Source organism: Mastacembelus armatus, chromosome 9 (genome assembly GCF_900324485.2).
Source record: "Mastacembelus armatus chromosome 9, fMasArm1.2, whole genome shotgun sequence".
NCBI lineage: Eukaryota > Metazoa > Chordata > Actinopteri > Synbranchiformes > Mastacembelidae > Mastacembelus > Mastacembelus armatus.
The window spans coordinates 2,363,060-2,390,261 of NC_046641.1; the positions used below are offsets into that span (position 1 = coordinate 2,363,060).

General features: G+C 40.2%; 1 protein-coding gene across 1 annotated transcript in view; it reads left to right on the forward strand.

The window, feature by feature from the left end:
* The first annotated feature begins 3,136 nt into the window (after nucleotides 1-3,136).
* nsmfb (NMDA receptor synaptonuclear signaling and neuronal migration factor b) overlaps nucleotides 3,137-27,202 on the forward strand; it is a 37,006-nt gene continuing 12,940 nt past the window's right edge. Inside the window, exons 1-8 of the mRNA XM_026322601.1 lie at nucleotides 3,137-3,341; nucleotides 13,549-13,607; nucleotides 15,393-16,166; nucleotides 16,435-16,507; nucleotides 18,085-18,090; nucleotides 21,222-21,290; nucleotides 24,805-24,857; nucleotides 26,448-26,537. Of these exons, the coding sequence (XP_026178386.1) occupies nucleotides 3,271-3,341; nucleotides 13,549-13,607; nucleotides 15,393-16,166; nucleotides 16,435-16,507; nucleotides 18,085-18,090; nucleotides 21,222-21,290; nucleotides 24,805-24,857; nucleotides 26,448-26,537 (1,195 nt within the window). The 5' untranslated portion in view covers nucleotides 3,137-3,270. The remainder of the gene's footprint in view (nucleotides 3,342-13,548; nucleotides 13,608-15,392; nucleotides 16,167-16,434; nucleotides 16,508-18,084; nucleotides 18,091-21,221; nucleotides 21,291-24,804; nucleotides 24,858-26,447; nucleotides 26,538-27,202) is intronic.

Genomic DNA, 27,202 nt, shown 5'->3' on the forward strand with positions numbered 1-27,202 from the left:
ATTCATTCAAAAACTGAGTTGTTAGAACAAAGTTATATCACAAGTGGGTGGTAACAGTAAACGTGCTAAAATTGTGCCTCGACGCTCAGTCTTATATTTCTGCTGGTTGATTGGCTGGAAGACCTGTCCATTTAAAAAATGGCCAACTCTTATTATCGAGATCAACCTTAATCTTGTTGCGTTGCAACATAAAATTTGATATTTTGTGCAGCCCTATCTGTAATAGAACAACTTGAATATTTGGGAATGAGAATTTTCCTTCAGATTTTGAGAATCCTGAAATAATGCTACAGCAAATTATGGTTTTGAAATTGCACAACTTGAAATTAATCATTGGGAGTTTCACAAAGTAAATTTAGAAATACATAAATTCAGAAAGATGAATTACAAAGTCAGATATTTAAGTGCAATAAATACAGTTTAAATTTCAAAACAATGTAATCAGTAGTGATAAAGTTTTAAAATCTGTTATTCAGGTGTTGATAAAAGTTAATTATTATGTCAGGCATTTGCTTCCATATGTCAGTAAAATCCATGTAAAGTCAACCAGCCAGTGATCAGTTTGAGTTTCAGCTGCAGACTTTATTACCTGCACTTTGAAGTCTGCAGTATAGCTCTTTTGTTTGGGCAGAATTTTCACTTGTGTTACAATAGGAGTTGCATGGTTCACCTGCCAAATATCACTGAAGCAGACACAAATTGAAGCTTTCCTCACATCACACACTGCTGCACGCTGAAACCAAATGATGTCTATATAGTTTGTGCTTCACAAGTGGGTCACTCGCTTACAAGGTCATGCCTTCAGACTTTGAGTGGATTTAGCTGATTTGCTACCTCTTAATCAAAATGTGCCTGCCTCAAGACAGCCATTCCATTACTTTAATTTCGGTGTGCAGGTTTATCACTATGGGTTTATTTGTGGGTTAAATGTATTGTTTCATTGATTACAAGACGAGTTTAGGACACATCTACATTATTTGTCATCAGTTATTATTCTTGCTGGTACATTATATTGTAAAGTTTTCACAGAATTTAAGTAATTTGGTTACGTGTGCAATGTTTACACAGGCCAAATGAATGCACTAGTGACACCAGGCTTCAGGCTACACTGTAAGGTAAAGGGGTCTATTTTCCCCTGAAGTGAGCCACCCAGACATGACTTGCTGCAGACTATTTACTGTTCTAGCTATTGTTTCCCAGTCAGATATGTTGTAATGTAGAGTAGGTAAGGTTTGAATGACCAGCAGGGTCATCCTTTCACATCCTTCCCGGTAGGTTTAACTAGAGGCAGTGGAATGATTCTGGCTTCTGTCATCTCCATCCCTAGATATGTGTTGCCCCACATAATATAATGTATCAGTCCCTTTCAGTTGCTTCTCCTCATTTCTCCACATGTGTGTGGTGTTCACTACACTGATAACAGCTCATCAGCAGTATTACAGCTGCTACAGTAAATCATGATTGTCACTAATTAACATTCCACTTTGGTAAAAGATTTCCAAGGGTCGCACTTTCCTTGTTGATTCTGACGCATTGGACATGTGTCACATTTCTCAGATTAGAGCTGCTTCCTTTGTCTAGAGATAGTATTTCTGCAGTGTAGCTTTAGCTGCAGACACACAAGCTAAATCATTTAGATCTCCATTGAGATCAGTTGTCATGAGACACACTCTTATAGTAGCATAGGTGATTGTGTATATGGAAACATACATACATAGCCTCTTGTGTGATTGTATGCACCTGTGTAGTGAAGAAGTATCATTGTAAATAGGCATGGGATTCATGCATTAGCAGCAAAAGGCAGATGGCTGCTTAAAAATTTAAAGTCAATTTGTTAATGTGTTCTGCTCCACGTGCTGGAGGAGCAGGAGGTGGAGAGGTGGGGTGAGGGAAAAGTGAGGAGGAGGAAGAGTGAGCCACACTGTTTGTCCTTCCAATGAAACGATCTGGTAGAAACACCCAGTATGGCTTTCTTGGATATTTTAACAAACTCTTTGGGTGAAAGGCAGGGGTCCACCCTGGACAGGTCCCCAGTCCATCACAGGGCCACATAGAGACAAACAACCTCACACACTCACACTCACTCCTGCTGCTGCTTCCAACACATCAGCTTCAAAGGACTGAACACCTACCTGCTGCCTAATATACCCCACACATTGACAAGGGCCACTGGAAAATGATATTCAATGTTTTCATGGCAGTGGTCTTAATGTCATGGCTGATGAGTGTACATCCACAGTGAACCCAGCTTTACAAAGGTCAGGCTGGTAGCTTTGTCTGGCTTTGTAACTGTAACATTGTAACTGCAACTGCACATGTTTTTGTTTGCTATTCAGCAACAAAATTAATAAATAGGCCATGTCTACTGCTGTGACCAAAATCCAATAAAGTAAGCCCAGATTTAATGGACTACACTTCAGTGTAGTCAAACACAGCTTGACATGTGAAACCTGTTATGGTGTCCCAAACTCTGGACTCGAATAAAAGAAAATGTCTTTCAACACGAGTATAGCCTCAATAGAACATGTGTACATTATCTACTTGCGTTCCAAGCCAACTGCGATGCCTCTCAGAAGCACAGCACAGAACATGATTGTTGCCTTGTGTAGATGCATTTTTGATGGTCAGCACTAACGATGAATATTCTCTTTCCAGTAGCTGCACCAGGTGAATGTCTTTAACATGAAGCAGCAGCAGTAGAAATGGTAAAAGATGTGGCTAATGGTTTTCTGTTTCTATTTTCCACAAAACCCATCCAGAGACTAAAAGCATCAATTGGAACTTTGTTTATTCCTGTAATGTGAATCCTGAACCTGGTTTAGGTTAAAACCAACAAAAAATGGTTGCTCATGGTTTGCTTGGTAAATAATAACAAGCTGCACGATTATCTGGAAACTCAAGGGTCCTCACCTCGTGACATGCGTGTCACTGCGTGTTTCTCTGCCTGCCCTTCCTTTTATGGGCTGCGCTTCCTTCCAGGGAGCCTCAGTTGGATGAGGAGAGTAGGGAGAGTAACAACACAGCATCATCCGCTCGACCTGCAGCAGGGCTGCAGCGCTTGACACGCTCAGCCTGTAGCTTTCCACACCAGTTAGTATTATATTTATCTCTACAGAGGCTCATGATTAATGTGAAACAACCAGAGTCGTGATCGTTGCACACTGATGAATTTATTTTCCTCGTTTAGTCTTTATTTTCTTGTTTGCTTTCCTCGCCGACCAGTCTGTGGAATGGTCTGCTTTTTCTCCCCTGGGTCGTTTCCACTTCAGCATGGGAACTGCGGTGTCCAAAAGGAAGAATGTGAGGAGTGATGCGATATCTTCCGTGGCCGCAAAAGTTAGGTAAGTGTGGCCGGCGGAGGTGCAGCGCTGCGCCGCACGGAAAGAACCGGCGCACCGAAGATGAGTCTGCTGCCGTAAAGACTACAAAGGTCATGATTTTACATTAATTGCAGTAGTATGAGAACTAACAATCTTCAGCTTGACACTAAAACAATACATTCTTTATTAGTTTTTACGACATTTATTTAAAACTGTCTCTTTTGCACGGTTCGTGACTCCTACATTAGTTTGGATGCTTCTAGAGGCGCGCAGGTTTCACAGCTCCTTTTATGGGTTTCACTTTAGCATGTTGCTTTGATTTATTTTGAATTGCTTCATTTATTTCATTTCGGCTGGTTGCTCTCTTAAGTAAGAATGTATGACTCCTCAAAAAGCCGCAGCATCCCTCTTACATTGCAGTCCATTTTGCGGTATTTACATTTCTGCTGTTTCAAAGCAAACCCAGTTAGAAGCTTCTGTTGTGAAAACATGCACATCAGTGAGGAGTGGTAGCAGGTATGAATTATAGAGTTCCTAATCATTTGTTTAATGTGTGAATTCCGCCTGTAAAATAATATTTGATTACATGATTGTGAACTATTTTATGCAGCGTTCTAGTCTTAGAGTCAGTGTTGCTTCTGCTTATTGATATTGACCTTTAACTTTATCATATTTGGGTGAATTTGGCCGTACATTTCTCTACATTATGGCTTCAAACAGTAATTTACTTGTAACATATTTTGCCGAGTAGCATATATAATTATGACACCAGGAAAACCATCATCAGCATGCTCGTAAACAACATCATCAACAACATCAGGAAAGGAATTGATTAATTTTCTCATTTGGAAATTGTAAACTAAGTATGTCTGGGTCTTAAACTGTTGGTCTGATGGAGAGAAAACTATTAATTAATTTAACTAATATATAAAATTATCTGCAGACTAATCAGTTATAGAAATAATCATTATTTGCAGCCTTACAAAAAAAATGTGTGTATAAAAAATAAGTAAAATTTTAGGTAAAATCTCATTTTGACCAAAACATAAGTTATGTGTTGCTCTGCGCTGTCCAGTGATTACAAAGCTTTAATTTGACCTATTTGTCATTTGTTGCTGTTGCCTATACAGCAAAGCACTGGTGCAGCCAGAGTGTGTATTCCCTTTGCTTTAATGACATGACCATCCACAGACTTTCAGCTAAACTTACTTGACCTGTGACTAATTCTAATGACATTTAATTTTGAATGTTTGAGTCATGCCATGAAAGGTCTTGTGTCATGGGTGTCAGATTAGTGTGCTCTTGGTCCGAAGGCTGCGTGGTGACTAATGTCCAACTGTATAAGATGCGTTCTGTGTCGCCCACTTACTGACCTCATAAGCCAAAACGCAGACAAATGAAACCCTTTTGCTCTCAGCACAATCAGTTACTCTGCATTAAAACAAATGCACATATGTTTAAGCACACACCATATGACCTTTCCATCTAGGCCTACTTACACAGTCAGCCCCACACTCCCTCATGTGCAGGCAACAACTCTGTCTCTGTCTTCCTTTTGATCTTTATCTGTTAATTGTGTCCGTCTTTGCCTCACTCGATTTTTCACACCTCATGCTTAACTCACACCAACTGCAGCCAGCATCCCAGGCAGTGTGGACTACGGCCAAGGCTCATACATACTTCTCGCTCTATCAGTAGTCATGAGCCACACTCCAGCTGACAAGGAGTTTAATGGCTCTATGCGAACAATAGCACTTCCCCCTGAATCCCAGCCACTTTGTCTGAGTGGAGCCAGGATTAGTGGAGTTTTGATTCTGCTAGGTGATGTGACTCTATCTGTTGTGCAGTGAACGAGCCAGGGCAAAGCTGTTTCACCGTTTTTACATCTTTGTTTCTGAGTGGGGGTGGACAGCAATGCCACTGAGGGATAAAGCAGGAAGTAAGTATCTTTAATGACATCCCCTCTCCCAGGACTCTCCTTTCGACCCTGTGCCTCACAGAGTTGTCCCTGTCAAGTGTCACTCCATGCACTATTTCACTTGCATTTATTATGTTACAAGTGAAAATGAAGTGAAATAGAATAGAAACCTTGAGCTATTGACAACATATGATGTTGTTTTAGCATTTGGAAATTAGGCCAGCCCTGCTGTTTTGTGCCCTAAATGTACTGCTCTCTGGCTGAGTGTTGTTATTAACCTGAAATTAAACATGGAATTGATTACTTTTGGTTGCATCGGTGGCACCATGTGGACAGAGCTGGGTTCATCAGTAGAATGAGGAGGAAACAGCTTGGTGCATTGAAATGAGATGAGAATAATACACAAAAATAATTCTGCATTTGAAAATTGGTTGATTTATACATTGGTAAAAGGATGCTGAGGTTGGAGCTGCCAGGAAGGAGGCCTAGAGGAAGACCAAAGAGGAGGTTCTTGGATGTAGTGAAGGAGGACATGAGGATAGTTGGTGTGGGTGAGGAGGATACAGAGGATAGGGTTAAATGGAGGCAGATGATTCGCTGTGGTGACCCCTGAAGGGTGCAGCCGAAAGGAAAAGAAGAAGAAGACTGAAGTCAATATCCAATTGTGTGATGCTTTGTAAATTGTGTTTTGGCCTCCTTCGTTCTTGTCTAAATTGTCTGATTTGAAATAGATCATAGTCTCCTTTGCATCTTGGATGAACAGTACTTTTTGAGATACACCTTTAAGCATTGTGCCGAAAAGAATCACAAGGTGGAGTGTTACTATGCCATTAATTGCGTGTTTAATGTTTCTGTTTTTAAGGGAACTCACTGGAAAATTGCTTGTCTTTTCACATTGTGCTTAAAGAATTAATGAGTGCCAAAACTGTCTCCATGTCCTGTTTATGACAAATCCGTGTAAATAAGCACGCAAAATCCAGGCCACCTACTTTGGTCATTCAATATCAAATTTTATGAGCTCTTCAGAGCTAACGTCACCTTCAGTATTTCAGGAATGTTTTTTGGCACTCCCTAAAGGACTGCCAAGCACAACAATTTTCAGAACTTAATAGTTTTCACCTTGATGAAACTGTGATTTCATGGACTCTTTCCCACCAGACTGTGTGACCAGCAGCAGCCCTGTCCTCATCACTGTACAGATTAGCTCCAGCCACGGTTCACTGTATAACACCTGTGTCTCCTCTCTAATACCAAATCAGTGGTGGAAAACTTTATATGAGACCAAATGTGACACAAGATTTCTAAACTGAAAGTGCTGATAGGATGATACAGTATGTGGTACCAGTTGTGTCGTGGCATTTTTATTTTAGTAAAGCACATCTTTTTCATTTAAAGCAGGAACAAATGGGAGAGATGGAGGCTGCAGGACTAAGGGCAGACAGGCTATATTAAGTAAGGTCAACTGTAAATAGAGCAGCTCCACAGGAAAGCTGTTTGTATCACTTCACACATTTATGTTCACTGTTTAAACAGCTGCAGCATTCAGCTTTCATTTTAGATTTTCAAATAAAATGGAAAAGGACCCTTGAAAAGCCTGTTGACCTGCTGAACTTCATTAACAATCAGACTGAACTGCAATCTCAGTAAAGCTCCTCCTATTAATTACAGACATTTCATTACTAATCAAGTTTCTGGTTTCTAGTAATAGAATTAAATCAACCAGAGTTTGAACATAGACATTTAGTGAGCAAATGATGCAGGTTTCTTTAGTTTCCTTTAGCTCCAAGAATTTAAAAGAACTGATGTTTTGTGTGTGTGCTTAGGAGTTTGGGGAGTGTCTTGAGACTCTACTTGGGGACGAGACTGGAGACAGTGGGCTGAAAATTGAGTTTTGAAACCCACAAAAGTCATAACCTTCTCATTCTCCAGAGAAATATATTATGGCCATTTAGTGCTAAAGGGCAATAAACATCTAATCCAGTGCCTCTTTAATAAAAGAGAGACCTCCAGTATCAGCCCAGTGTGTCACCAAATCCAACATTACGGACCTCATCCCATCTGAACCCGAAGCTGCTTCTTCATGAGTGAGGGTCCTGCCTCTTGTTTCCTTAGATGAGAGAGTTTCCATGTGTTTTTTTCCTCCAGTCTATTGATGAACCCACTTACAGCCTCTTGGGAGAGATGGTAATTGCCTGACTCATGGCCTTTGTTGCCAGTAGAGCGCTGCAGAGCAAGGGTCTCTTAATGAAGTCATCAGCCTTTTATTAACCAACCTTCCCAGTGTGCAGACAGACAGGATGGACAGTGACACATAGAGATAATAATAGACACAAACCAGACTGCCACTGTTTAAAGTTTTAAGCAAATGTTTGGGCACTGCTGGGAAAAAAAACAAATTGTATTGATTATTGAAGTGAGCCAAAGCAAATTAAACTACATCAAAGACATATTAAAAATAAATAAAACTATTATATATATGTATATATATATATATATACATATATATATATATATATTGTATAGTGCATAGCTACAGTACATACAGTACAAATAAACTGCAAAATCAAGAAAGGCTGCCAATTAAAGAGTAAGAAATTCATCCATCCATCATCTATACCTGCTTTTTCCTATTTTAAGGTCACAGGGATCTGCTGGAGCCTATCACAGCTCTGTTTTTGGTGAAAGGCAGGGGTCCACCCTGGACAGGTCACCAGTCTGTAAGAAATTAGTACTGTTAATTAATACAGTTATGGTTAACAGTCATCTAAGTTCATTTAGTTTAACAGTGTATATGCACTCGGCTGTAATGATGCTGTGTTAACAACAGAGGCAGCAAGGTGAGTGGTAAGGTGGCTGGCAGTCCCCTCATTGATTGTTGATCATTTCTTGGGTAGTGGATGTGACATGGGGGTCTCTATCAGCTGCAGCTGTTTTTGAGTGTACACTCACCCTACAGGCTATCACAGTAAAAATCTGGGGTTTATGCTGACACAGCCTCGCTTTGAAGAGAATAGCTGCTGTCTCAGTTATTGTATTGCTTAGATGATGCATTTGGGATGATATTGTGTTTTTATTGGATACCAGTCCATCCATGTCATCCACCTCTGGTATGACTGATGTCTCTACCTGCCTGCAGCTTCAGATATGCTTACAAAACAAATTCACATTTCTTTGCACATTTCAGTGGTGCATGGAACAGATGAGTTTTGTTTTTCAGCAATTCTTGCTTCAAAGGCAGCTATGTGAAACAAGTTTTGTGGCTAGAATTGAGTACAAATCAGTCACAGGGTGAGTGTGAAAGGCCCTTACTTTGATGGATTTCAGATGGTTGAAGAATAAGGAAGATGACATGAGGTGGGATAAACAAAAGAAGAATAGAAAGGGAAAGATTAGGAAGAGTAGAAAGAATAAAATGTGAGAGGCAACATCAAAGATCAGGGGTGATGCATAATAGAAGGAGGTGCAAGACCACAAACACCTGGTGAAGTTAAAATGTCCCTGGGTTAGGGAAGAGTGAGCAGAAGGTCACTGGAAAAGAACAGCACAAAAGTGTGAGCTTTAAAGAAGTCATTAGAAACAGCATCAGACCATGGGGAAATCACAGGAACACAGTTACACACAGACAGAATATTGTTTGGCAGGGATTTAACTTACACTCTTACAGATCAACGTAACATAATGTTTTACCATGGATACATCTACTGCATAAATTTAAAAAAAAAGTCAGGTGGTCGGGGGTGGGGTCTAATTACATAGATACTTTATTGATCAGAGAGGAAATCCAAGGCGATGCAGAGTTAACATTTTGAGTTTGTCAGGGTGCATTATTTACAAATATTTTTTGCAGACTCGTGGGATAATATTAATGGGTTCTCTGTAGAAAAAGAAAAGTAACTTCTATCTATGTATAGAACGGGGCTAATTGTTAATAGTAAATTACATTAACTCTGAGTCAGATATGTAGATTCTGCATTAGTGTTTAAATAAAGGACCTCTAAATGTCTACATGATATACAGCCACTTATTTATTTGTTTCAATGTTTCATAGTACACATGGCAACAAAAATATACACATACCTGAGACACAAACTCTTTTACACACTCCAACACATCCAGTCAAAGCTGGCAGAAGACATCTTTATTCTTATGTCTGTACTACAGAGGCATTTCTGGTTTCTCCTCTAGCTCTGTGGATTACACCACCGTACTGTTAGATGTGACAAGTCCACAGGCATCTATATGCTCCTCCGCTCTTATGTGCCTCCTCCTATATGTACCTGTATAGACTCAGCCAACTCCTTCACACATTGAGAGGAGTGAGGAGAAGCTTGCCGTATGACCAGCTCATAAGACCATAATATCATCTAGTTTCTGGATCATCAGTCTCCTGTCCGCCCCCCTCCACTTCTTCTTTAATACTCTTTCCTTGCTTATTATGCTTCCAGCCCACTCCCCACTCCCTCCTTCCTTTCTATTTTGGTCTTAGAAACACATCTCCCTCTTGTCACTGTGCTTCTTCTTTTCCCTCCTCCCCCCTACTTATGTCACGTGTCTGAAAACATGCTGAGGAAAAAAAAAAAAATACTCCAAAAGCACAGGGTAAACTGCTGGTGCAGCAGCCACGTGAGGTAAAAAAAAGGTGAATGCATTTAAAAATGGAGGTGACAGTTATGATTATGGCTGATCAGATATTCACTTTTGCCCGAGGAGCTGAGTTTTGCTTTAGCTGTAAAGAAGGAACGTGTATATATATACATATATATGTGTGTGTGTGTGTGTGTGTGTGTGTGTGTGTGTGTGATATGTGTTTGTGTGTGTGTGGATTTGTGTGAGTGCATGTGTGTGAGTGTGCATGTGTGTGTGTGACTGAATGACATCATTCAGGACATTTTTAGTCATGAGAAAGGCACAGGTGTAACTAAAAACATTATCAATGGCTTCATTCCAATTAGCTGCTCCAGTTCCAGGGCCCTTGGTATTGTGCAGACATGACTTTCTGAGATGCCTAAATAGAACAGAGCCATCCGTGATGATCATTAGTTCCACCTGTGTTATTTCTGTTATTAGTCCAATTATGTGCTGTGAAAAAGGTCTAGAGTCAGCCCAAATCCCCAGTTTTCTTCCCAGCTCAGAGCTGATGCTGACTCTGAGCAGTATGGGGAACTGTGAGAAGCCTAATTAGGTGTGCTGTTGGGGGTATGGCAGAATCAAGAAGTGCTTATTTGTTTAATGGAACAAAACAAACTCTCTAAATAATGCTAACACGCTACTGTATCATAGTGCCTGAGTGATTGTATCCACTGTTTATTTAAAATGGTAGATCAGAGCAGCATTAAGGTGAGTTTGTGGTATTAGGATCAGATCTTAAGAGAGTTTAGGGAGCTACTGAATATTTTATGTCAACATAATACAGTGTGTCCATGGTTTACTTATATCAGTGAGGAAAATTTTATTTCACCTATATCCAGCCTTTTTCTGTCAGTACTGTACTGTCAGCCAAGACAATGATGTTAAGGTACTGTCAGTGTTTTATAATTTGAGTGCTGTGTTTCTGCTTACGGGCAGCACAGTGTATAATTGGTTAGCACTGTTGCCTCATAGCAAGAGTTTGAAACCCATCAGGGATCTTTCTGTGTGGAGTTTGCATGTTCTCCCTGTGCTTGTGTGGGTTTTCTCCAGGTACTCTGGTTTCCTCCCACAGTCCAAAAACATGCATGTCAGGTTGATTGGTGACTCTAAATTGCCCATAGGAGTGAGTGTGAGTGTGTGAGGTTGTTTGTCTCTATGTGGCCCTGTGATGGACTGGTGACCTGTCCAGGGTGGACCCCTGCCTTTCACCCAAAGAGAGCTGGGATAGGCTCCAGGAGATCCCTGTGACCGTAAATAGGAATAACAGACAGTACAAATATAATGGATGAATAGATGTTGCTTATGGGCCTGGTTGCACTGGCTTTTAAAATGGCAAAATTCTGTGGAAATCCACTACATCCTGGTGGAATCACTACAGTTAGTGGATTTGCAAATGTAAAGGGGTAAATTGAAACAAATCTACAAAACTTTTCATGTAGAGGTCAACTTGGGTGAAGTTTGTGCTGTTGACAAATTGCAAGGCATCATGACAGCCCTGACCTTTGAAGGAATGGATAGAATCTAAAATGGAGGGAGCTATTTGAGTTTACCACCAACCACTTTTATTGAACTGCATTGTGTGAGTATAAGCGCTTTAAAAAAGACAAATGGTAACACAGAGTTATGAAACAGGAGTTAATATTCCTTTTATCCTTATTTCTGTTTTTCTCTCACCCAGCTGCAGTTTATACTGTCTTCTTTTCCTCTTAGCAGATTATATGGAACTTTTATTGGTAAGAGGGCAACGAGTCAAGCAGATAGAACAGCACAAATTTTCTTTTCTTCCTCATGCCCTTGCTCCTCTCTTATCATTCTGGATGGGAGGGTAGTTTTACACCATTCAGCACATGGAAGAACCCATTTTGGTGTTATGTTCCACTTCTGAAAGTGGAAGGTAGAAAACACTGACTAGCATCCACTCAATCAGTAGAAACACTGATGTTTACTTATTCTGACTCACGGGTCAGATGTGGTGGCAACAATCACCAGATTATAAAACCCAGCAGCAAGTAGCCCGCTCCTGTAACCTGAGAATTCTATGTTACCAAATCCTTTGAATTATGGTACAGAATAACTAGCATACATTTGCCAATTATGTATGGACATCATCCCCTCTAGAGAACACTAATGTATGGGGATGTTAGCAATTTTAATTGAATAAATGCACATCAAAATAGAAGTGTTTCTATCTGAATACAGACATATAGCCGACTATGAAACCTTTAAATTTATAGGCTAAGTCATTTGAGTTGAATCCCTTGCACTCCATTTATAATAGGTCCTAGAGATATACTGAAAGTTTTATACAGTATAAGATTACAATAATGTAGAATGGCCCCATTATGTACTTAGAATTATTTTCAATGTAGTGAGGCTTGGAGGCCCTGTGGCTTCACTATTGCTCATGAGCTAATCACTGTTATTCAAGACTGCTCCTTCTTTATAGAGGAGGTGCACCATGTCACTGTTGCCTATTTATGCAACACTCCGGGATGATTTTAGCACCATATGGTTATAGATATAGTTGTGTAGCAGTGCAGAGTACAGGACGTGGCATTTTGTTTTCACCAGAGCTTTGGACAAAAATTCATCTGAAAACGGTAATTTTTGTTTCAGAAACCCAATAATGCCAAGCTAAAGCCTGATAGCAGCAGTGCTGAGAGAATTATAAGAGGACAATTATATTTAAGAGAGGACATTATGTTTTATGTATATGTTTGGGACACTATGCCCATTTATTTCGTCACACACAGTGTTATAGTCTGTGGGACCTTACAGCTGTGTAGGAGAGGAAAACTGTAGTTTTCACTTTAAACAATTTCCCTTCTGTGATTTATAACCTCTTCTATCAGGTCCCCATTCATTCATTTTATATAGGGTAAGATACTACTACTACTGGATGGCTGTTACTATGATAAGTATTAGGGCTGTAATCTACAGTACATACAGTAAACGGTAGATTAGGCACATGACATGTAATGGCAATGACACTTCATGTAGACAGAATCTTGTGAACTTTGACTCTTTGTGAGCCACATCATCTGACTATATTCAAATCAAGTCAACCCAAATTTTATTTTCATAGGCCAGTTTCACAAATCACAGATATGCCTACCTGGGTTTACAATCCAGTCAATAGTATCTGACACAATTTATCCAGACTGCAAAATCAGAAAAAAAAGGTTACAAATAAAAAGCAGGGAAAAGATGGAAGAAAGATTTGGTGACCTGCGCGTGTCGACCTTTCTGCCACCCTCAGTAAACTGCACTTACCTAAAACCCCTTTGTCTACACAGGCACGCATTGATGCTTACACATAATTAGGGAGAAGAATAAATGAACCATTAGAGGGGTGCAGTGGTTTTCAGAATATTTGTAGTAGTCCACCAGAAGAGCATGGACTATACTGTACATGCCTGGATTAATAGAATGACTGTGGCTTACCTACCTGTGGGAGAATGGTTACAAGTACAAATCAAGTAATCGACTATGTCACTAACTTAAAGTTACCGAGTACAGATGAATTAAGTTTGGATTTGTATGTTTCAGCTGGGTGAGACTGTCTGATGTCTGAGAGGAGGTTATCCAGAGGAAGGGGGCATGATAAGAGCCTGCAGACATTTTGTGGTGGTTGAGCAGCAGAGCTCAGTATTAATTTCTGCACTTGTTGTCTCTCTACAGAGCAGCCAGAGCATTTGGAGATTACCTGTCCACAAATCCAGAGAACCGCAACGGAGCAGGTAAGTGGCACACAAACCAAAAGTAAGACCTTGTCTAGCAACTAATACTGAAGATCAGCAAAGAATAATAAAGCCTGGAGCATTTATAGTCCTACACCAGACAGTACAGCACAGTGGAGTGACAAATTTGTTGCTGTTTCTCGGGCATGTTGCAGTAAAACAAATTCTGGCTTATAATACAGTAGCCTCCCCACTGTAAGAAAAGCTTCAAATATGCTTAGCAAATTACTGCAGCTGCAGTTTTATCAGAGATGCTGAGTAACTGCCATTGTTTTCACCTTTTATTCCACCAAATGTCCAAAATGACCTGCCATGGTCAGTGTTTCATCAGCAAAACTGCAGACAAATGCATTTAGCTTGTTGTTGGGATCAATTTCACACGCTACTGAGCTGCAGCTGCCTCAACTCGAATCCAAGCGAAAGTAAATTACGCTGACTTTGTCAATAGGTCACATCAGCATTTAAAACCACAACATTTCATAGTGAAATCAATTCATGTTCTGTCCTGTCACTTGCTGGGCTAATGGGAATCTGTGAGAAGTATACAAAGTTTAACTTTGATGAATATTACCCAGCAAGAAACGGTCCTGATGCCTTGGCTTTTACTGAACTACATGAAACTATTGTCTCTCTGGCTACATACTGTTCTATTAGCAGCAAGGCTAACTGGCTTGCTAACAGCAACTAACTAGTTAGCTAACTGTTTACAAGCCAGCTGGTTTGGGAGAGCTGTTGTGCCTGACTAGTGCTAGCATGTTCCCATCTAGCTTGGGTGTAGAAGTAAGGCTCCAACAACAATAGTTAATACACAGTGTTACAAACAATGTTAAACACCACCATCTGGTTTGATAACACTTTTAAAAATACCCCTTACCAAAATAGTAAACCTATAATACAATGAAACTGTCAAATGTTACAGGTTTTAATAGTATCATGCTAAAACAAGTATGTCCCATGACAAAACTCATATATCCCCCTGAGCTAACACTTATTTACAAGCCTGCTGTATTGTAGCTACTTATTCTGTTGGGAGGAGAATCCATCCTCCAAGACCCTGCAGGACAATGGGGCCTTTGTGTCAGCTAGAGCCATGCACATACAGTACCAGCTCATCCATTTCCAAATTGTTCATCATTTCTTTTCTTGCTCTTTTCTGTCACTGTGCTTTTCCCTCTCATTTTGCCAAAAGCTTTGCTGGCTCATAAATGTTTACCACACTGTCGCCAAAGCTACTAACCCCAAAGGAAGACAGTACAGTATCTTTGTTCATTTAGATTAACATGTTGGGCATTTATCACTGCACTGTGGTTGCGTGGTTAGCACTGTTGCCTCACTTCAAGAAGTCTCTGGGTTTGAAACCCATCAGGGGCCTCTCTGTGTGGAGTTTGCATGTTCTCCCTGTGCTTGTGTGGGTTTTCTCCAGGTCCTCTGGTTTCCTCCCACAGTCCAAAAACATGTATGTCAGATTGATTGGTGACTCTAAATTGTCCATAGGAGTGAGTGTGAGTGTGTGAGGTTGTTTGTCTCTATGTGGCCCTGTGATGGACTGGTGACCTGTCCAGGGTGGACCCCTGCCTTTCACCCAGAGAGAGCTGGGATAGGCTCCAGGAGATCCCTGGGGAATTAGGAATAAGCGGGTATAGATAATGGATGGATGGATGAAAGGCATTTACCTAATACTCATTTTAAAAATTTTATAAATTACAGACACCATTAATTATTTGTCACTTTTTTGCTTTCTGGTTACTGTCAATCGTCTATCTTTTTCTTTCCATTTGTCTCCAGATCATCTATTGTCTGACACCTTCACTGGCCAAGACTGTGACTCTCCAGACATCAGCCGCTTACATAACAACAATCAGCAACCACAGAATCACTGTTTGCTCATAGATAAATCCAACCAGTCCAGCCAATCCAGTCCCACTATTCATCCACAATCTCAGCCTCTGGTCAACACCCTCCAAGCACCAGCACCTTTGGGCCCCTCCAAACGTCGACTGTCTGTTGAGCGCAGCTTCTCCGCAGAGGAACCACCAACTTCCAGAGACCCAGAAGGTAGTGTAGCGGTGAAGCCAGCCAGGGTGTACACAATAACCAGGGAGGGTGGGATGACCTTGGGGGCCCGTGGCAGTCAGGAGAGCCTGGAGCTGGAGGTGCTCAAGGGCTCGAGGGGGCAGTCCATGTCCCAGGCCCCGGCCACTACCAACCAAAACCCATCCTGCACCAGCCAGCCATTCCCCACAGCTGCCCATGCCAGCCATCATCGTAGTAGTCATCACCGCAGCAACAATCACCCTGCTCACCAGCATCATGGGGGCCCACCATCAGCATCATCATCACAGCCCCTGCAGAGCTCTGGCAATACCAACAAACGGGACTGGGGGATGAGGAGAGGGGGGTCGCGTGACGACTCCACCCCAGACTGCGTGGCCTGCATTCGCGCTCCTTGTCACAGCCAGCGCTCCCTTGACCTGGATACCTCGCCACGAGATAGAGGGAAGCACCGCAAGAAACTGGAGAGGATGTACAGCGAGGACAGAGTCTCATCTGATGACAGGGGTAAAGAGGCATGAGAAGATGGGTCAGTATGGAAGAATGAAGGGAACTGAAATACATCTGTCATTTCGAAGGCTTTGTGGTTCATGTGTTTCCTTACACTTTGTAAAGTAATTATTTAAGAAACCCTAAATTTTAAGTGAATAAAACAGAAAAACAATAAAACTCTTCATTCTTCACATTCACTAGCCTCCTCTGCTGATTGTAAGGCCTGTGGTTGAATGTTCTGCTTGTGGTTACTACGCCTTCCTTTTGTTTTGTGTGTTTGCAGAGGACAATCCTAATAGCTGGTTCCCCAAAGAGAATATGTTCAGCTTTCACACAGCCACCACCACCATGCAGGCGTGAGTATGGCCTGGAGAGCCAGCTTCACTCCCACTCTGTACATTACTGAACTCTTGCTGAACCATAACTGTGTTGGCAGGATATGGCTCAGCCTTGTCCTTCCAAGACTTACAGCTTAAATTATACTGGACTGGTAGTATTATAGCATACTTTATGAGCTTCATACAATCAACTGTCACCCATAAATGAAGTATTAGCTAAACATTGTCCGTCCACCTTTGTTTTACTGTTTAGATTCATTAATTTATGTCGAAATCAGTGGCTGCCAATATTCAAATACATGTTTAACCAAATTGAAATTCTGTTTTATAAGTATTTCACTGTAGCAATGGTACGAATGTTAAATGGACTTCTCATCTTTAATTTCAAATTATCAGAAAACATGCAACTTAACATCAAATGAAATTCAATGATATCCTGTTTAAACACTGGTAATGACACTTACATGGGTATGACGCTTTTCCTTGCCATTTTCACAAAGATTCTGGGATGATCCACCTATTGTGAAAATTGTTACTTTAATTTGCAACAATCAAAACCTAAGACATGATTTGAAATCAGATGCATCATCCATTTTGCAGGTTTATTTTTCTGTTACATCTAATGCTTCTGAAATCTCTGTATTCAAAGGTTACAACATCTGGTGTGAATGCCACTGTAGATACAAGCAGCACAGCATGTTATGTATTTGTTTAGGCGCTATGTGTCACGTACGTAGTTGGCAGATGCATGCTGTGAAGCATTAGAGAGGGTTGTAAAAACATGTTCAGTGCTTTACTAGTCCTTGGAAGACTCATTATTCACAGATCCAAGTCATGTCTGGAGTCAGTTAGGGACAAGCTGCGAGTCAAGTCAGAAGTCAGTTTATGTGGGATCAAATATGAGAACTTGAGTGCCCATCTCTGATACCAACACAGACACACATAAGTGCCTTCCTCTCTGTGTGACTAGTTAATTATCACCTGTCACCCAGATCTTATAATTATGACCCTGAAACAGACAAAGCTCACCCACCATGATCTATGCCTCGTCTCTCCCACGCTCCCACTTCCCTCTCCATATGTCAGTGGGTCTGCTCTGTTTCCATCTGCTTGTATCCCTATTAGGAACAGAATGATATACAGTACTGACACCGGTCTTTGATAAAATTAATCAAGGTAAATTCTTTCACCTTGAACGTTATGGGTTTTCTATGGTTTGTTCAATTACACATTAAGTTTTAAATTGATCAAACTGTTTTGTCCATAAGCAATCCTTAAAATATTCTGATTCTACTGAGATTTTCATCAGATTTATGATATGACATTCATCTGACCTGTGTTACTCCTATCAGTTCAGGGATGTCAATATACTGTACATTTTCTAAAAAGACTTCTGTTTTTGCTCACTAATATTTGCTCACTATGGTGAGGAATTTTCCATGCAAGGTGAAGGATTTGTCATTAACTCTGGAGTGAGAAATGTAACATAAATCAGTCTGTCTGAAGTAACTGCAAGTGTTGCTAACTTGTCTTATATTTTGTCTTCTCTTCTTTCACTCCTCTCGACGTGGCAACTCTCCAAACCACGACTGTAGAATATCGTGAGTACCTCCTTCAACCATCTTGACTGCTCTTTCTTTTTCCAACTCTGTCAGCTAGGCAACATGTCTTTAACCCTTTTCTCCATGTAGCTTTGTGCTATTCAGTCTGATGTGCCCTTAACCCCTTCAGTATTAGTGTCAAGTGCAGTGAAGGTGGTGTACAGTACGAATGAAATGAGCATTAGTAGTGATGAATTCAAAGAGTTGCACAAATAGGTTATGAAGCATTGAAATATTGAGGTGCCTTGTGACAGTTGTTTACTTTGAATGGTTTTTCACAACTACCTGCATGGAAGCACCATACAACAATAAACTATGAAAAGACTATTGGTCAGAACAAAGCATAGCTTCAAGCAAAGCTATTTCTATTGTGGTTAAATTAAAGACAAACACAGATCAAGCTGATCAGTAGGACATAATTAGAATAAGTATTTGCATACTTGGCTTCATGCTGCATTTATCATTGCAAGTGAAGTTTGAATAGGTCCAACTTCATAGAAATAGGAAGACAACTGTCAACAGCCAATGTTGTAAGTTAAACAATTCAAAATTGGCAAGCTGCTTTGGATATTATGTTCTCTGTATACTAAATACTCTGCATTAATTAATCATCCTAAGATGAAGTGGTGGCTGGTGAAAAATGTTTTAGGTGGGGCTGTGCCAAATTTACTTAGTTCAGTAACCATCCCAGTACAATTAAAGAAGAACTGCAGGGCTATAACACAACTCATGGGCTTGAAATGTTCAGCAGTTATTTAATGTCAACATTAAAATGTCTGGCCATTACACAAAGGCAACATATACATAAGCAATATATATATATGTTAACATACTTTTCACTGCAATTCTGTGGCCTTCGACCAGTTGGGTGGCGATGTTAGCATGGCTAGCTTTACCGTATTCTCCATATGCTCCTGTACATTTGTCTCTTAATTTTTTTAGATAAATGTTTAGTGTCCCTAATTCCTGTCGCAGTCCACGCTGTCTGTCCCTCCCGTTTTGGAAAGTAATAGCAAAACCTGGAGTTAACTAGCCAAGCCCTTCTGCTGTACCAATTACACTGAAACCTCTCACATATGTTGTTTGTTTGCCCTTGATGTCGTGTTGACCTGGGCCAGGCTCTTTAACCTGTAATTTCTCCACCAATGTTCATTTTTCAAATGGAATCTGAAGAAGAGATTTTACTGAATTAGGAGAAAGCTGAAGTTGTGACTCTCTGGTACCGGCGTCCATCACTGTTGATCGGTGTCGCTCCTCCATTACTGATCCTCTGCTCTGGGTGGTAAAATCGTCGCCCTTTAGGGGTCAAATTAGCTGATTGGCTAAATTTCTGTTGGTCTGTTTATGTCTGAGAGCTTTAATAGGCTGTGCTGTGTCACTGCCTGGGCCATGTTTAGCTCGCCCCAAGTTGAGCTGCTTTTTTATTTTTAACCACAAATACTGATTTATATTTAATATATTACACGTTTTTTCCACAATATTTTCTCATACACATACATGAAATAGTAATATTAATTACCTTTAATTATTTTTATTTAACAAATAAACATTTTTTTAAAGTTTCGATGGTGGGTAGCGGGTGGAGCTGCGCCTACCTCCACTGGCCATCCGCCACTGCTAAAATGGTTTACTCAAGAAAGAAGATGCACCACTCTGTATCATTACATTTCTTGAAAAGTCAGAAAATTAACCAAAAAGTTTTGAGGTCCAAACAACACGACGCCGTGGTCAAGTTTTCTCTATACAGACAATCGTGTTCATTTATCAAATAGTTTTGATGTACAGACAGCAACTTATGTTTAATGTGACGTAGACCACCAAATCATCTCACAGATTGATTTACAAAAAATATTACAATTGGTCAGCAAAAAAATCATAATTGCATATTTTATCTAAATTGTTCCACCCCTGCACTAAGCTAGTACTTCAGTATTTCCTGAGCTTGTTACCCTTGTCTCTAATTGCCAATGTTTACCAGTCTACACTGTAATGGTTTTATTTCTAACCACTTGGTTGAATTTGGCTGGCAATCTGTTGGATTGCTGTACGGTACAAATGAGGAAGCCATTCAGTGTCTGGCGATGGCAGATGGTAGAAGGAATGACAGGCTGAAGGAAGAGTTGTTTCCATCATGTTCATCTCTTTCAGGGCGAGGGAACATAAAGTGATAGTTCACGAGTGAAAGAATGATGTAAGAGTAATCCACAGGCAGAGCTATGAAGACTTTAGTAATGGGCACTGTACAGTCTCTGGTGACTTCAGCCCATTGTTTCTGGTCCCTGAGCTCTTCAGTTGTCTGTCTCTCTGTCAGTCAAGGCCAGACTGCAAGACATGACTTCTTTTCTGTCATAGATGATTCTCATTATGTCTGACATCCTGTCAGAGCCATTACTGTCCCCTTTGGGAAAGACATGCCCACAGTGACCAACTTACACTCTGGAAAAATAAAAAAATAAGGAAATTAAGACAGGAACATGTTAAAAGTCAATCAAAGTTCATTTTAAATCAAATTATACTGAGGACAGTACTAGGAATAGTTTGGCCAATACTGGTGATATAACAGTTTATTTAACTTAAATTGGAATTGGATAGGGAGAATGGGCAATTCTTTGCTTAGTCTTCTGTGTCTCTTCTTGTAGACCCCTATCTCGCATTGTGGTTCTTTTGTGTGTGTGTGTGTGTGTGTGTGTGTGTAGTGTGCATCGGAATATCCACAGCGTCCTCTGCCTCTGGTGGTTAAATTGTCCCTGTGCTGCTAACTGTGATCACTTAGAGAAGCTAACAAAACCCCTCACTAACCCTAACCTTGAACCCCTTTACTGTTGCCCCATCCCACCCTGACTGAAAGTTTATGCCTGAAACCAACTAGACCCAAAGGGCTTATTTCTGGTCAATTTCTCTAAACTCTGCAGCATTTAAGTAAAAGCAACAAATATATAGTTCAAACCCCAAAGTATTAGGACTATAGTAGAAACGATTTTGGACTTAAATCAGAAACATTCTGTAAAGGTTATTTACCCCTTGGGTCAGTTTGGGTTCAGACAAAAATTCTTTGGTGTCAGGTCCAGCGTAGCAAAAACATAAAACATTGTTTCCCCATAAAACCACTTAACGCTTTGACGTCCTGGCAGGGCTTTCCGAGGCATTGCTGAGAGAAAGAGGCGGAAAAGAGAACAGGAGGCAGCCACCATGATGGAGAGGTACCGTGTCCTGGCTGTCCTGTCCTGTCCTTTGTGCTGCAAAACCATCCATGTTAAATTTCCCCTATTGCACAGCCAAGAAATACCCTTCCCGATAAGTCTCATCATCCGTCTCATATCAGATCTTAAAATCTCTCTTTTTTAAATGATCTTTGTTTTATATCTTCATCTCTAGCCTTTATTTATCCAAAGTGCAGAGAGAACTGAGACTTCTACTTTGTCGTTTTTGTCTAATCCTTGTTAAGCTACTGTCAGTGAATCTTCCAGCACAGATGTTTCACTCTAAAACTATTCCAGCAGCTCATAATCTCTCCAGTTGCTTGTAAGGCTTGCAGGAGATATTGAATTTCATTTCATTAATTTAAAGTTCAACCTGATTCATATGGAAGTTAACAATTTGATTTGGGTGGTGCTTAGCACTGTCTCCTTACAGCTAGATTTGGGGTTTGACTCCAGTTTGTCCTTGAGGCCTTTATGTATGGAGTTTTCTCCATGTACTCCAGATTCCTCCAACAGTACAAAGACTTGGAGTTTGGGGTTAATGAAGAGAAATTGCAATGTTGATGAGGAGATGGTAACCTTCCTCAAATTAATACATAAAACAATCACTACATAATATTTCTATCATGTTTTTTTCACTATTTTCCATTTATTAATCATAAATATGGTCCTTGAACATAAACTGGGTATTAGTGGAGCTGAAAGTCCAAATCAATGACTGTTTATTCAGCTAATAAACTGAATAATCAATCACATCTTAAATTCTTCATCAGTATTAAATTCCTGAGTTGCTACCTCCACAACAGATATGAGATGTTTAAACTCCCAAAAAAACAAAGTAAAGATTAGTTTTTCAAACTACAATAAACTGTCACGCTCAGCTACCTTATACCTTTACCCAGGTAAATATCTCCAAATTAAGTAGATGCTACTGGTGTGCTCGTTCTTACAGTCTGTGGCTCACTTCCAATTACTGTATATGACCAATTGTCCTGTTTTACATTTAATCAAAGATAAACATGAATGGTCTTTCAAATACTAAAATGTGATTAAAATTTGAAACCATGCTTGTTAATGTCAGTTATTAATAAAATAATATTATATAAGATTACTTAACCTTTAACAGTGACTACACTTGCTCTTTTTATTTTCCATAAAAATATAGTGTAGCAATCTTATGCAAATTTTCACTTTAATTTCTGTCTCACTCTTTTTGCTGTTATCCTGATGATTCAAAAGTTTGATGCATTGTGTGCATGACCTGAATACTACGTATATACATACTGTATGTATCTAACACACCTACTGACTCTTCCTGATTCACTGCTGTTGGAAGCCATCGACTATGCTTTTTCACGGGAAACAAACCACTTGTACTCCTGTCCTCAGCTGCTGTTACAGGGCTATCGCAAATGTATTGAGTGGTGTGCCCTTGTGTCGTGAGTCCTGGGTGGCAGGTCTAATCAGTGAACTGTGATTAGACCTGATTAGACTCCTCACTGAACGCTGAAGTGTAAAAGCAAGATCTATCAATACTGGGTTGTAGTACACTGCTCTGTGCCTGGTTCACATCCAAATCAGATTTGGCTGTTTGTTATTTGAGCCTTTGTGTGTCTGTGTGTGTTTGTGTTGCAAGTTCTTCAAACAGTGCGGGTGAATTATTTTTTCAGTTTAATGGAAAAATACATCTTAGTTTCACAAATGGAATCATGGATGTTTGAATAAGCAGGCATGTTTTTTTTTACAAAACATGGTCACAGCTGGTGTGAGAGTGGGTGAGTAGTACATGAATGTGACTTGGTTGTCTAGGTGCACTGGGGTTAGTGATTTTAAAAGCTTTTGTCATTTAGTATGAAAATACAACACTGGTTGACTGATGGATCCCCCTCTCCTCTGAGTCATCCCTCTATTTTAGGCTCTGCCTTCACAACTGCTGCATTCAACACTGACATGTCAACAGTGTATACTGAATGCCTTCAGACTGCACTGTGGATACAAAATAGCTTTAGACAAAAAATGCACATGGAAGGGAGTGCACTTTGCATGTCCTTTGGCAATTTCATGAACCCAGGAACCTTGTTGCTGTTTGGTAAAGGGTACACTGATATCAGGTTGACATTGGCTTTTCATTAATCAGAGTGTTATGGTGTGATACGAACAACAGAATCACTATGGGAAAAGTGAGCATGGCTGACTACAGAGGTGGGGCTCATTAAAAATAATGAGCTGCAGGGTTTGGACTAACCATATCAGCTGTCATGAACCTTATCATAGTTTTGAATAGTTTTGGCCTAATGCACTGACATCAGTACATATTTTTAGTTTATCACAGAGCTTCGTTAACTTGTAGACACAGGTCTAGAATAATTTTATTAATAAGAAAAAATGTCTTCTGCACCCAGAGATATCCTGAGTCAATCTCAAGGATCTGTATGAGGGCTGATCTGGGGATACTTTAATGAACTGTGTTCCTTTGAGTGAGTGGGACGCCTGCTTCACACTCACACACTGAACCATCAGTCAGACAAGCCTTGATGAATAATAAAAATCTATGTTTTAGGCCATGCATAGTTCGACTTGCTACACTTGTCATCTGTCAAATTAGAAGGCAGACATCCAGTAGCTTCATGGACCTTCATGGAGCTTCATGCATTTGCTAGTCTGCTTTCAATACCTTTTATCATCCAAAAACTATTGTTTTTTTAAGCTTTCTTCCATTGACATTGATATTTGAAATCTTCTAATACTCATCATTTAAAGCGCTATAAGCGCAAACCAATTGCACACATCCTCCCTGAGCCAGCCAGTTTGCTAGCTGGCAGTTAGTAAGCTTTTCAGCTCGGTCTCTAAAAATGACTGAACTGGAAAGTTGATGAAAAGTTGTTAAACAACTCCTGTTTGTAAAAGCCATACACCTGGCCTACATCAAAAATAACTCAAAACATCCACCCAGTACAGGTCAGAGAGCCCATGCTTCATTTATGTTTTAGCATTCCCTTTGTGTACCTTATGAAATAACAGTATATATGTAATGAATTTTGACCTGTCCAGGCTGTACCCCTGCCTCCCACCCAAAAGAGAACTGGCATAGGATCCAGCAGATCCCTGTGACCTTTGTTAAGGAATAAGTGTGTATAGATAATGGATGGATGGATGTAATGAATTTTAGTCATAGAGCTGAGCATCTGATTTCCTGAAAGCTGAATACATAATATGATGACACAGATTCATGTCCAAATGTTATTGGTTTAAATGGATCAAATTCTTAAAAAAAAAAAAAACCCACAAAAAGTCAGTTTTACACAAAACTCACAAAGAGCTTCCACTGCAGTGTGGTAACAGTCTTCTTGGTAATACTGGCTAAAAATCACAAAAAGGTGAGGTAATACATTGCCTGACATCTCTGGTTAGGAGTCTAAATTGTCTTCTGTCTGTATTTTCATTATTTCATTCTTTGGCTTTGTTCCTCATTAACAATGACTCTGTCTCCTCCTTCTCTTCTCTACAATGGAAGAAATTTCCGTAAACATCTTAGAATGGTGGGCAGTCGCAGGATCAAGGCCCAGAGTAAGTCTTAAAGTGTATGTGTATGTGTATGCATGTATGTGAGCTGACGAATGTGTTGTTACTTGATTGCACATCCACACTTTGTGTTGTTTTTGTCATGTTGATTATGTAGAGAAAATGCACTGCATTTGTTTGGTTATTATATCTATTACATCTGATTTGATTTTATGGAGTAATTGTCATCATCATAGTCCACTGAAACATTACAATCAAATTGACTGACAGTTCCTCTTCCTGCATAGTTATGGTTTTCCCTCATCACGGTAAAGGGCAGAATCATTATATTTTGAGGTGGTTAGCAGTGTTGCCTCACAGCAAGAAGGTTCCTGGTTCAAAACCCATCAGGGGTCTTTCTGTGTGGAGTTTGCATGTTCTCCCTGTGCTTGTGTGGGTTTTCTCCAGGTACTCTGGTTTCCTCCCACAGTCCAAAAACATGTATGTCAGGTTGATTGGTGACTCTAAATTGCCCATAGGAGTGAGTGTGAGTGTGTGAGGTTGTTTGTCTCTATGTGGCCCTGTGATGGACTGGGGACCTGTCCAGGGTGTACCCCTGCCTTTCACCCAGAGAGAGCTGGGATAGGCTCCAGCAGGTCCCTGGGACCCAAAATTGGAACAAGCATGTAGAGATGATGGATGGATGGATGGATGGATGGGTGGATGGATGGATGGATGGGTGGATGGATGGATGGATGGATGGATGGATGGGTGGATGGATGGATGGATGGATGGATGGATGGGTGGATGGATGGATGGATGGATAGGTGGATAGGTGAGTGTTTCAAAGCATATTCAAAACATAGTTATAGCCTGATTTGTTATATGTATTTTCCAGACTATAAGTTGCTTTTAGCCAAAACAGCCCCATAAAAGTAAAAACATTTATGTTCACACTAAACTCTAACTCCTAGTGTAACACAAGTGAAAATGCTGCCCAAAATAAAGAGCTATACTGCAGACTTCAAAGTGCAGGTAGTAAAGTCTGCAGCTGAGTGTCAACATTGAGACAACCAGAGAGAGGAGGAGGAGATGCTGTTTCACCCCACACCCTGATGTTGGTGCAGTTGTTTAACGTTACTTGACACAGATGAATGAATTTCAGAATGTACTTTTGCTTGTTGTTATGTCTAGTTCGTCATAGACTAATTTAGACTATAATTAGTATAATTAGAAATGCGACTTACACACTGAAGTGACTTATATGTGTTTTTTTCTGTTCAACATGTTTTTAGTAAAAACGACTTACACTCCAGTGCGACTTCTAGTCTGGAAATACATAAGAGTCACTTAGCTGTATAAGTTGCTGGAGAAGCCAAAAATAAGAATATTAGTAACAATGTTATGTCTCAATATGATGCTGATCTATATATAATACATAAATAAATAAAACTGAATAAGTTTGCTCTCAATTGTGACAAAAATCGTTTGCCAAAATGTATTCTTGTAATGATCAGCTAGTTGTTGACGTTATTAGCTGATTCCTGATTACTTATCTTTGTCTTATGTGATAATTAATAAAATATCGTTAGGAATTTTGATCGCTCCTTTGTAGAGTGTGTGTGAGTGACTGCTTTTCCCCCTGACCCCTTTTAGCCTTTGCTGACCGCCGTGCCAAGAGCTTCAGTCGATCCTGGAGTGACCCCACCCCTGTCAAGCCTGACTCACTGCATGACTCCAGAGACAGTGAGTCAACAGCCTCACAGTCACTCACAGAATGAACAAAAGCACAAACACTGGCCCAACAAATACACACACATGCTTATAAACACAGGCATACAGATGGAGTCACACTGAAGTTTAGCTAGTCAAACACTTTACTAAGAAACTTTATGTTGGTTTTCCTTTAACTTGTTACCATTCTGTACATTATTATGGAGGCAGTGCATTTTTGCTTCCACACAAGAAACCTCAATTTCATGCTCTCAGCCACACAAAGATGTGAAACACAGAGAGACAGATTAACAGATGCACTCTGACATACACATACACTCTTACTGTTGCCATAGTGTCTAAATAATGCATATAGTGTAGGTCGACAGTAACTCTGCTTGTAACTCCACTCCGCTAGTGTGTGAACTCCTACTCCACATTCTTGGCTGTTGCCATTTGTCCACTTGGCCAACCTCATCTTTCAACTTGTCCATTTGGCTGTTGCTTTGTGTTGTTACTGTCTGTATCTGGCTGGGCACATAAGGAGAGAGGTTTTATGTCATTTTGTGTCATCTGATTTTAACTCCATTCATCTCCTCTGTGCTGGAAAAATGAAATAACAGGTGCAATGCTTTTAAATGGAGAACCCTCATCTGTAACCATGTTTGCATGTGAGCCTTTCATCTCACCCTTTGTTC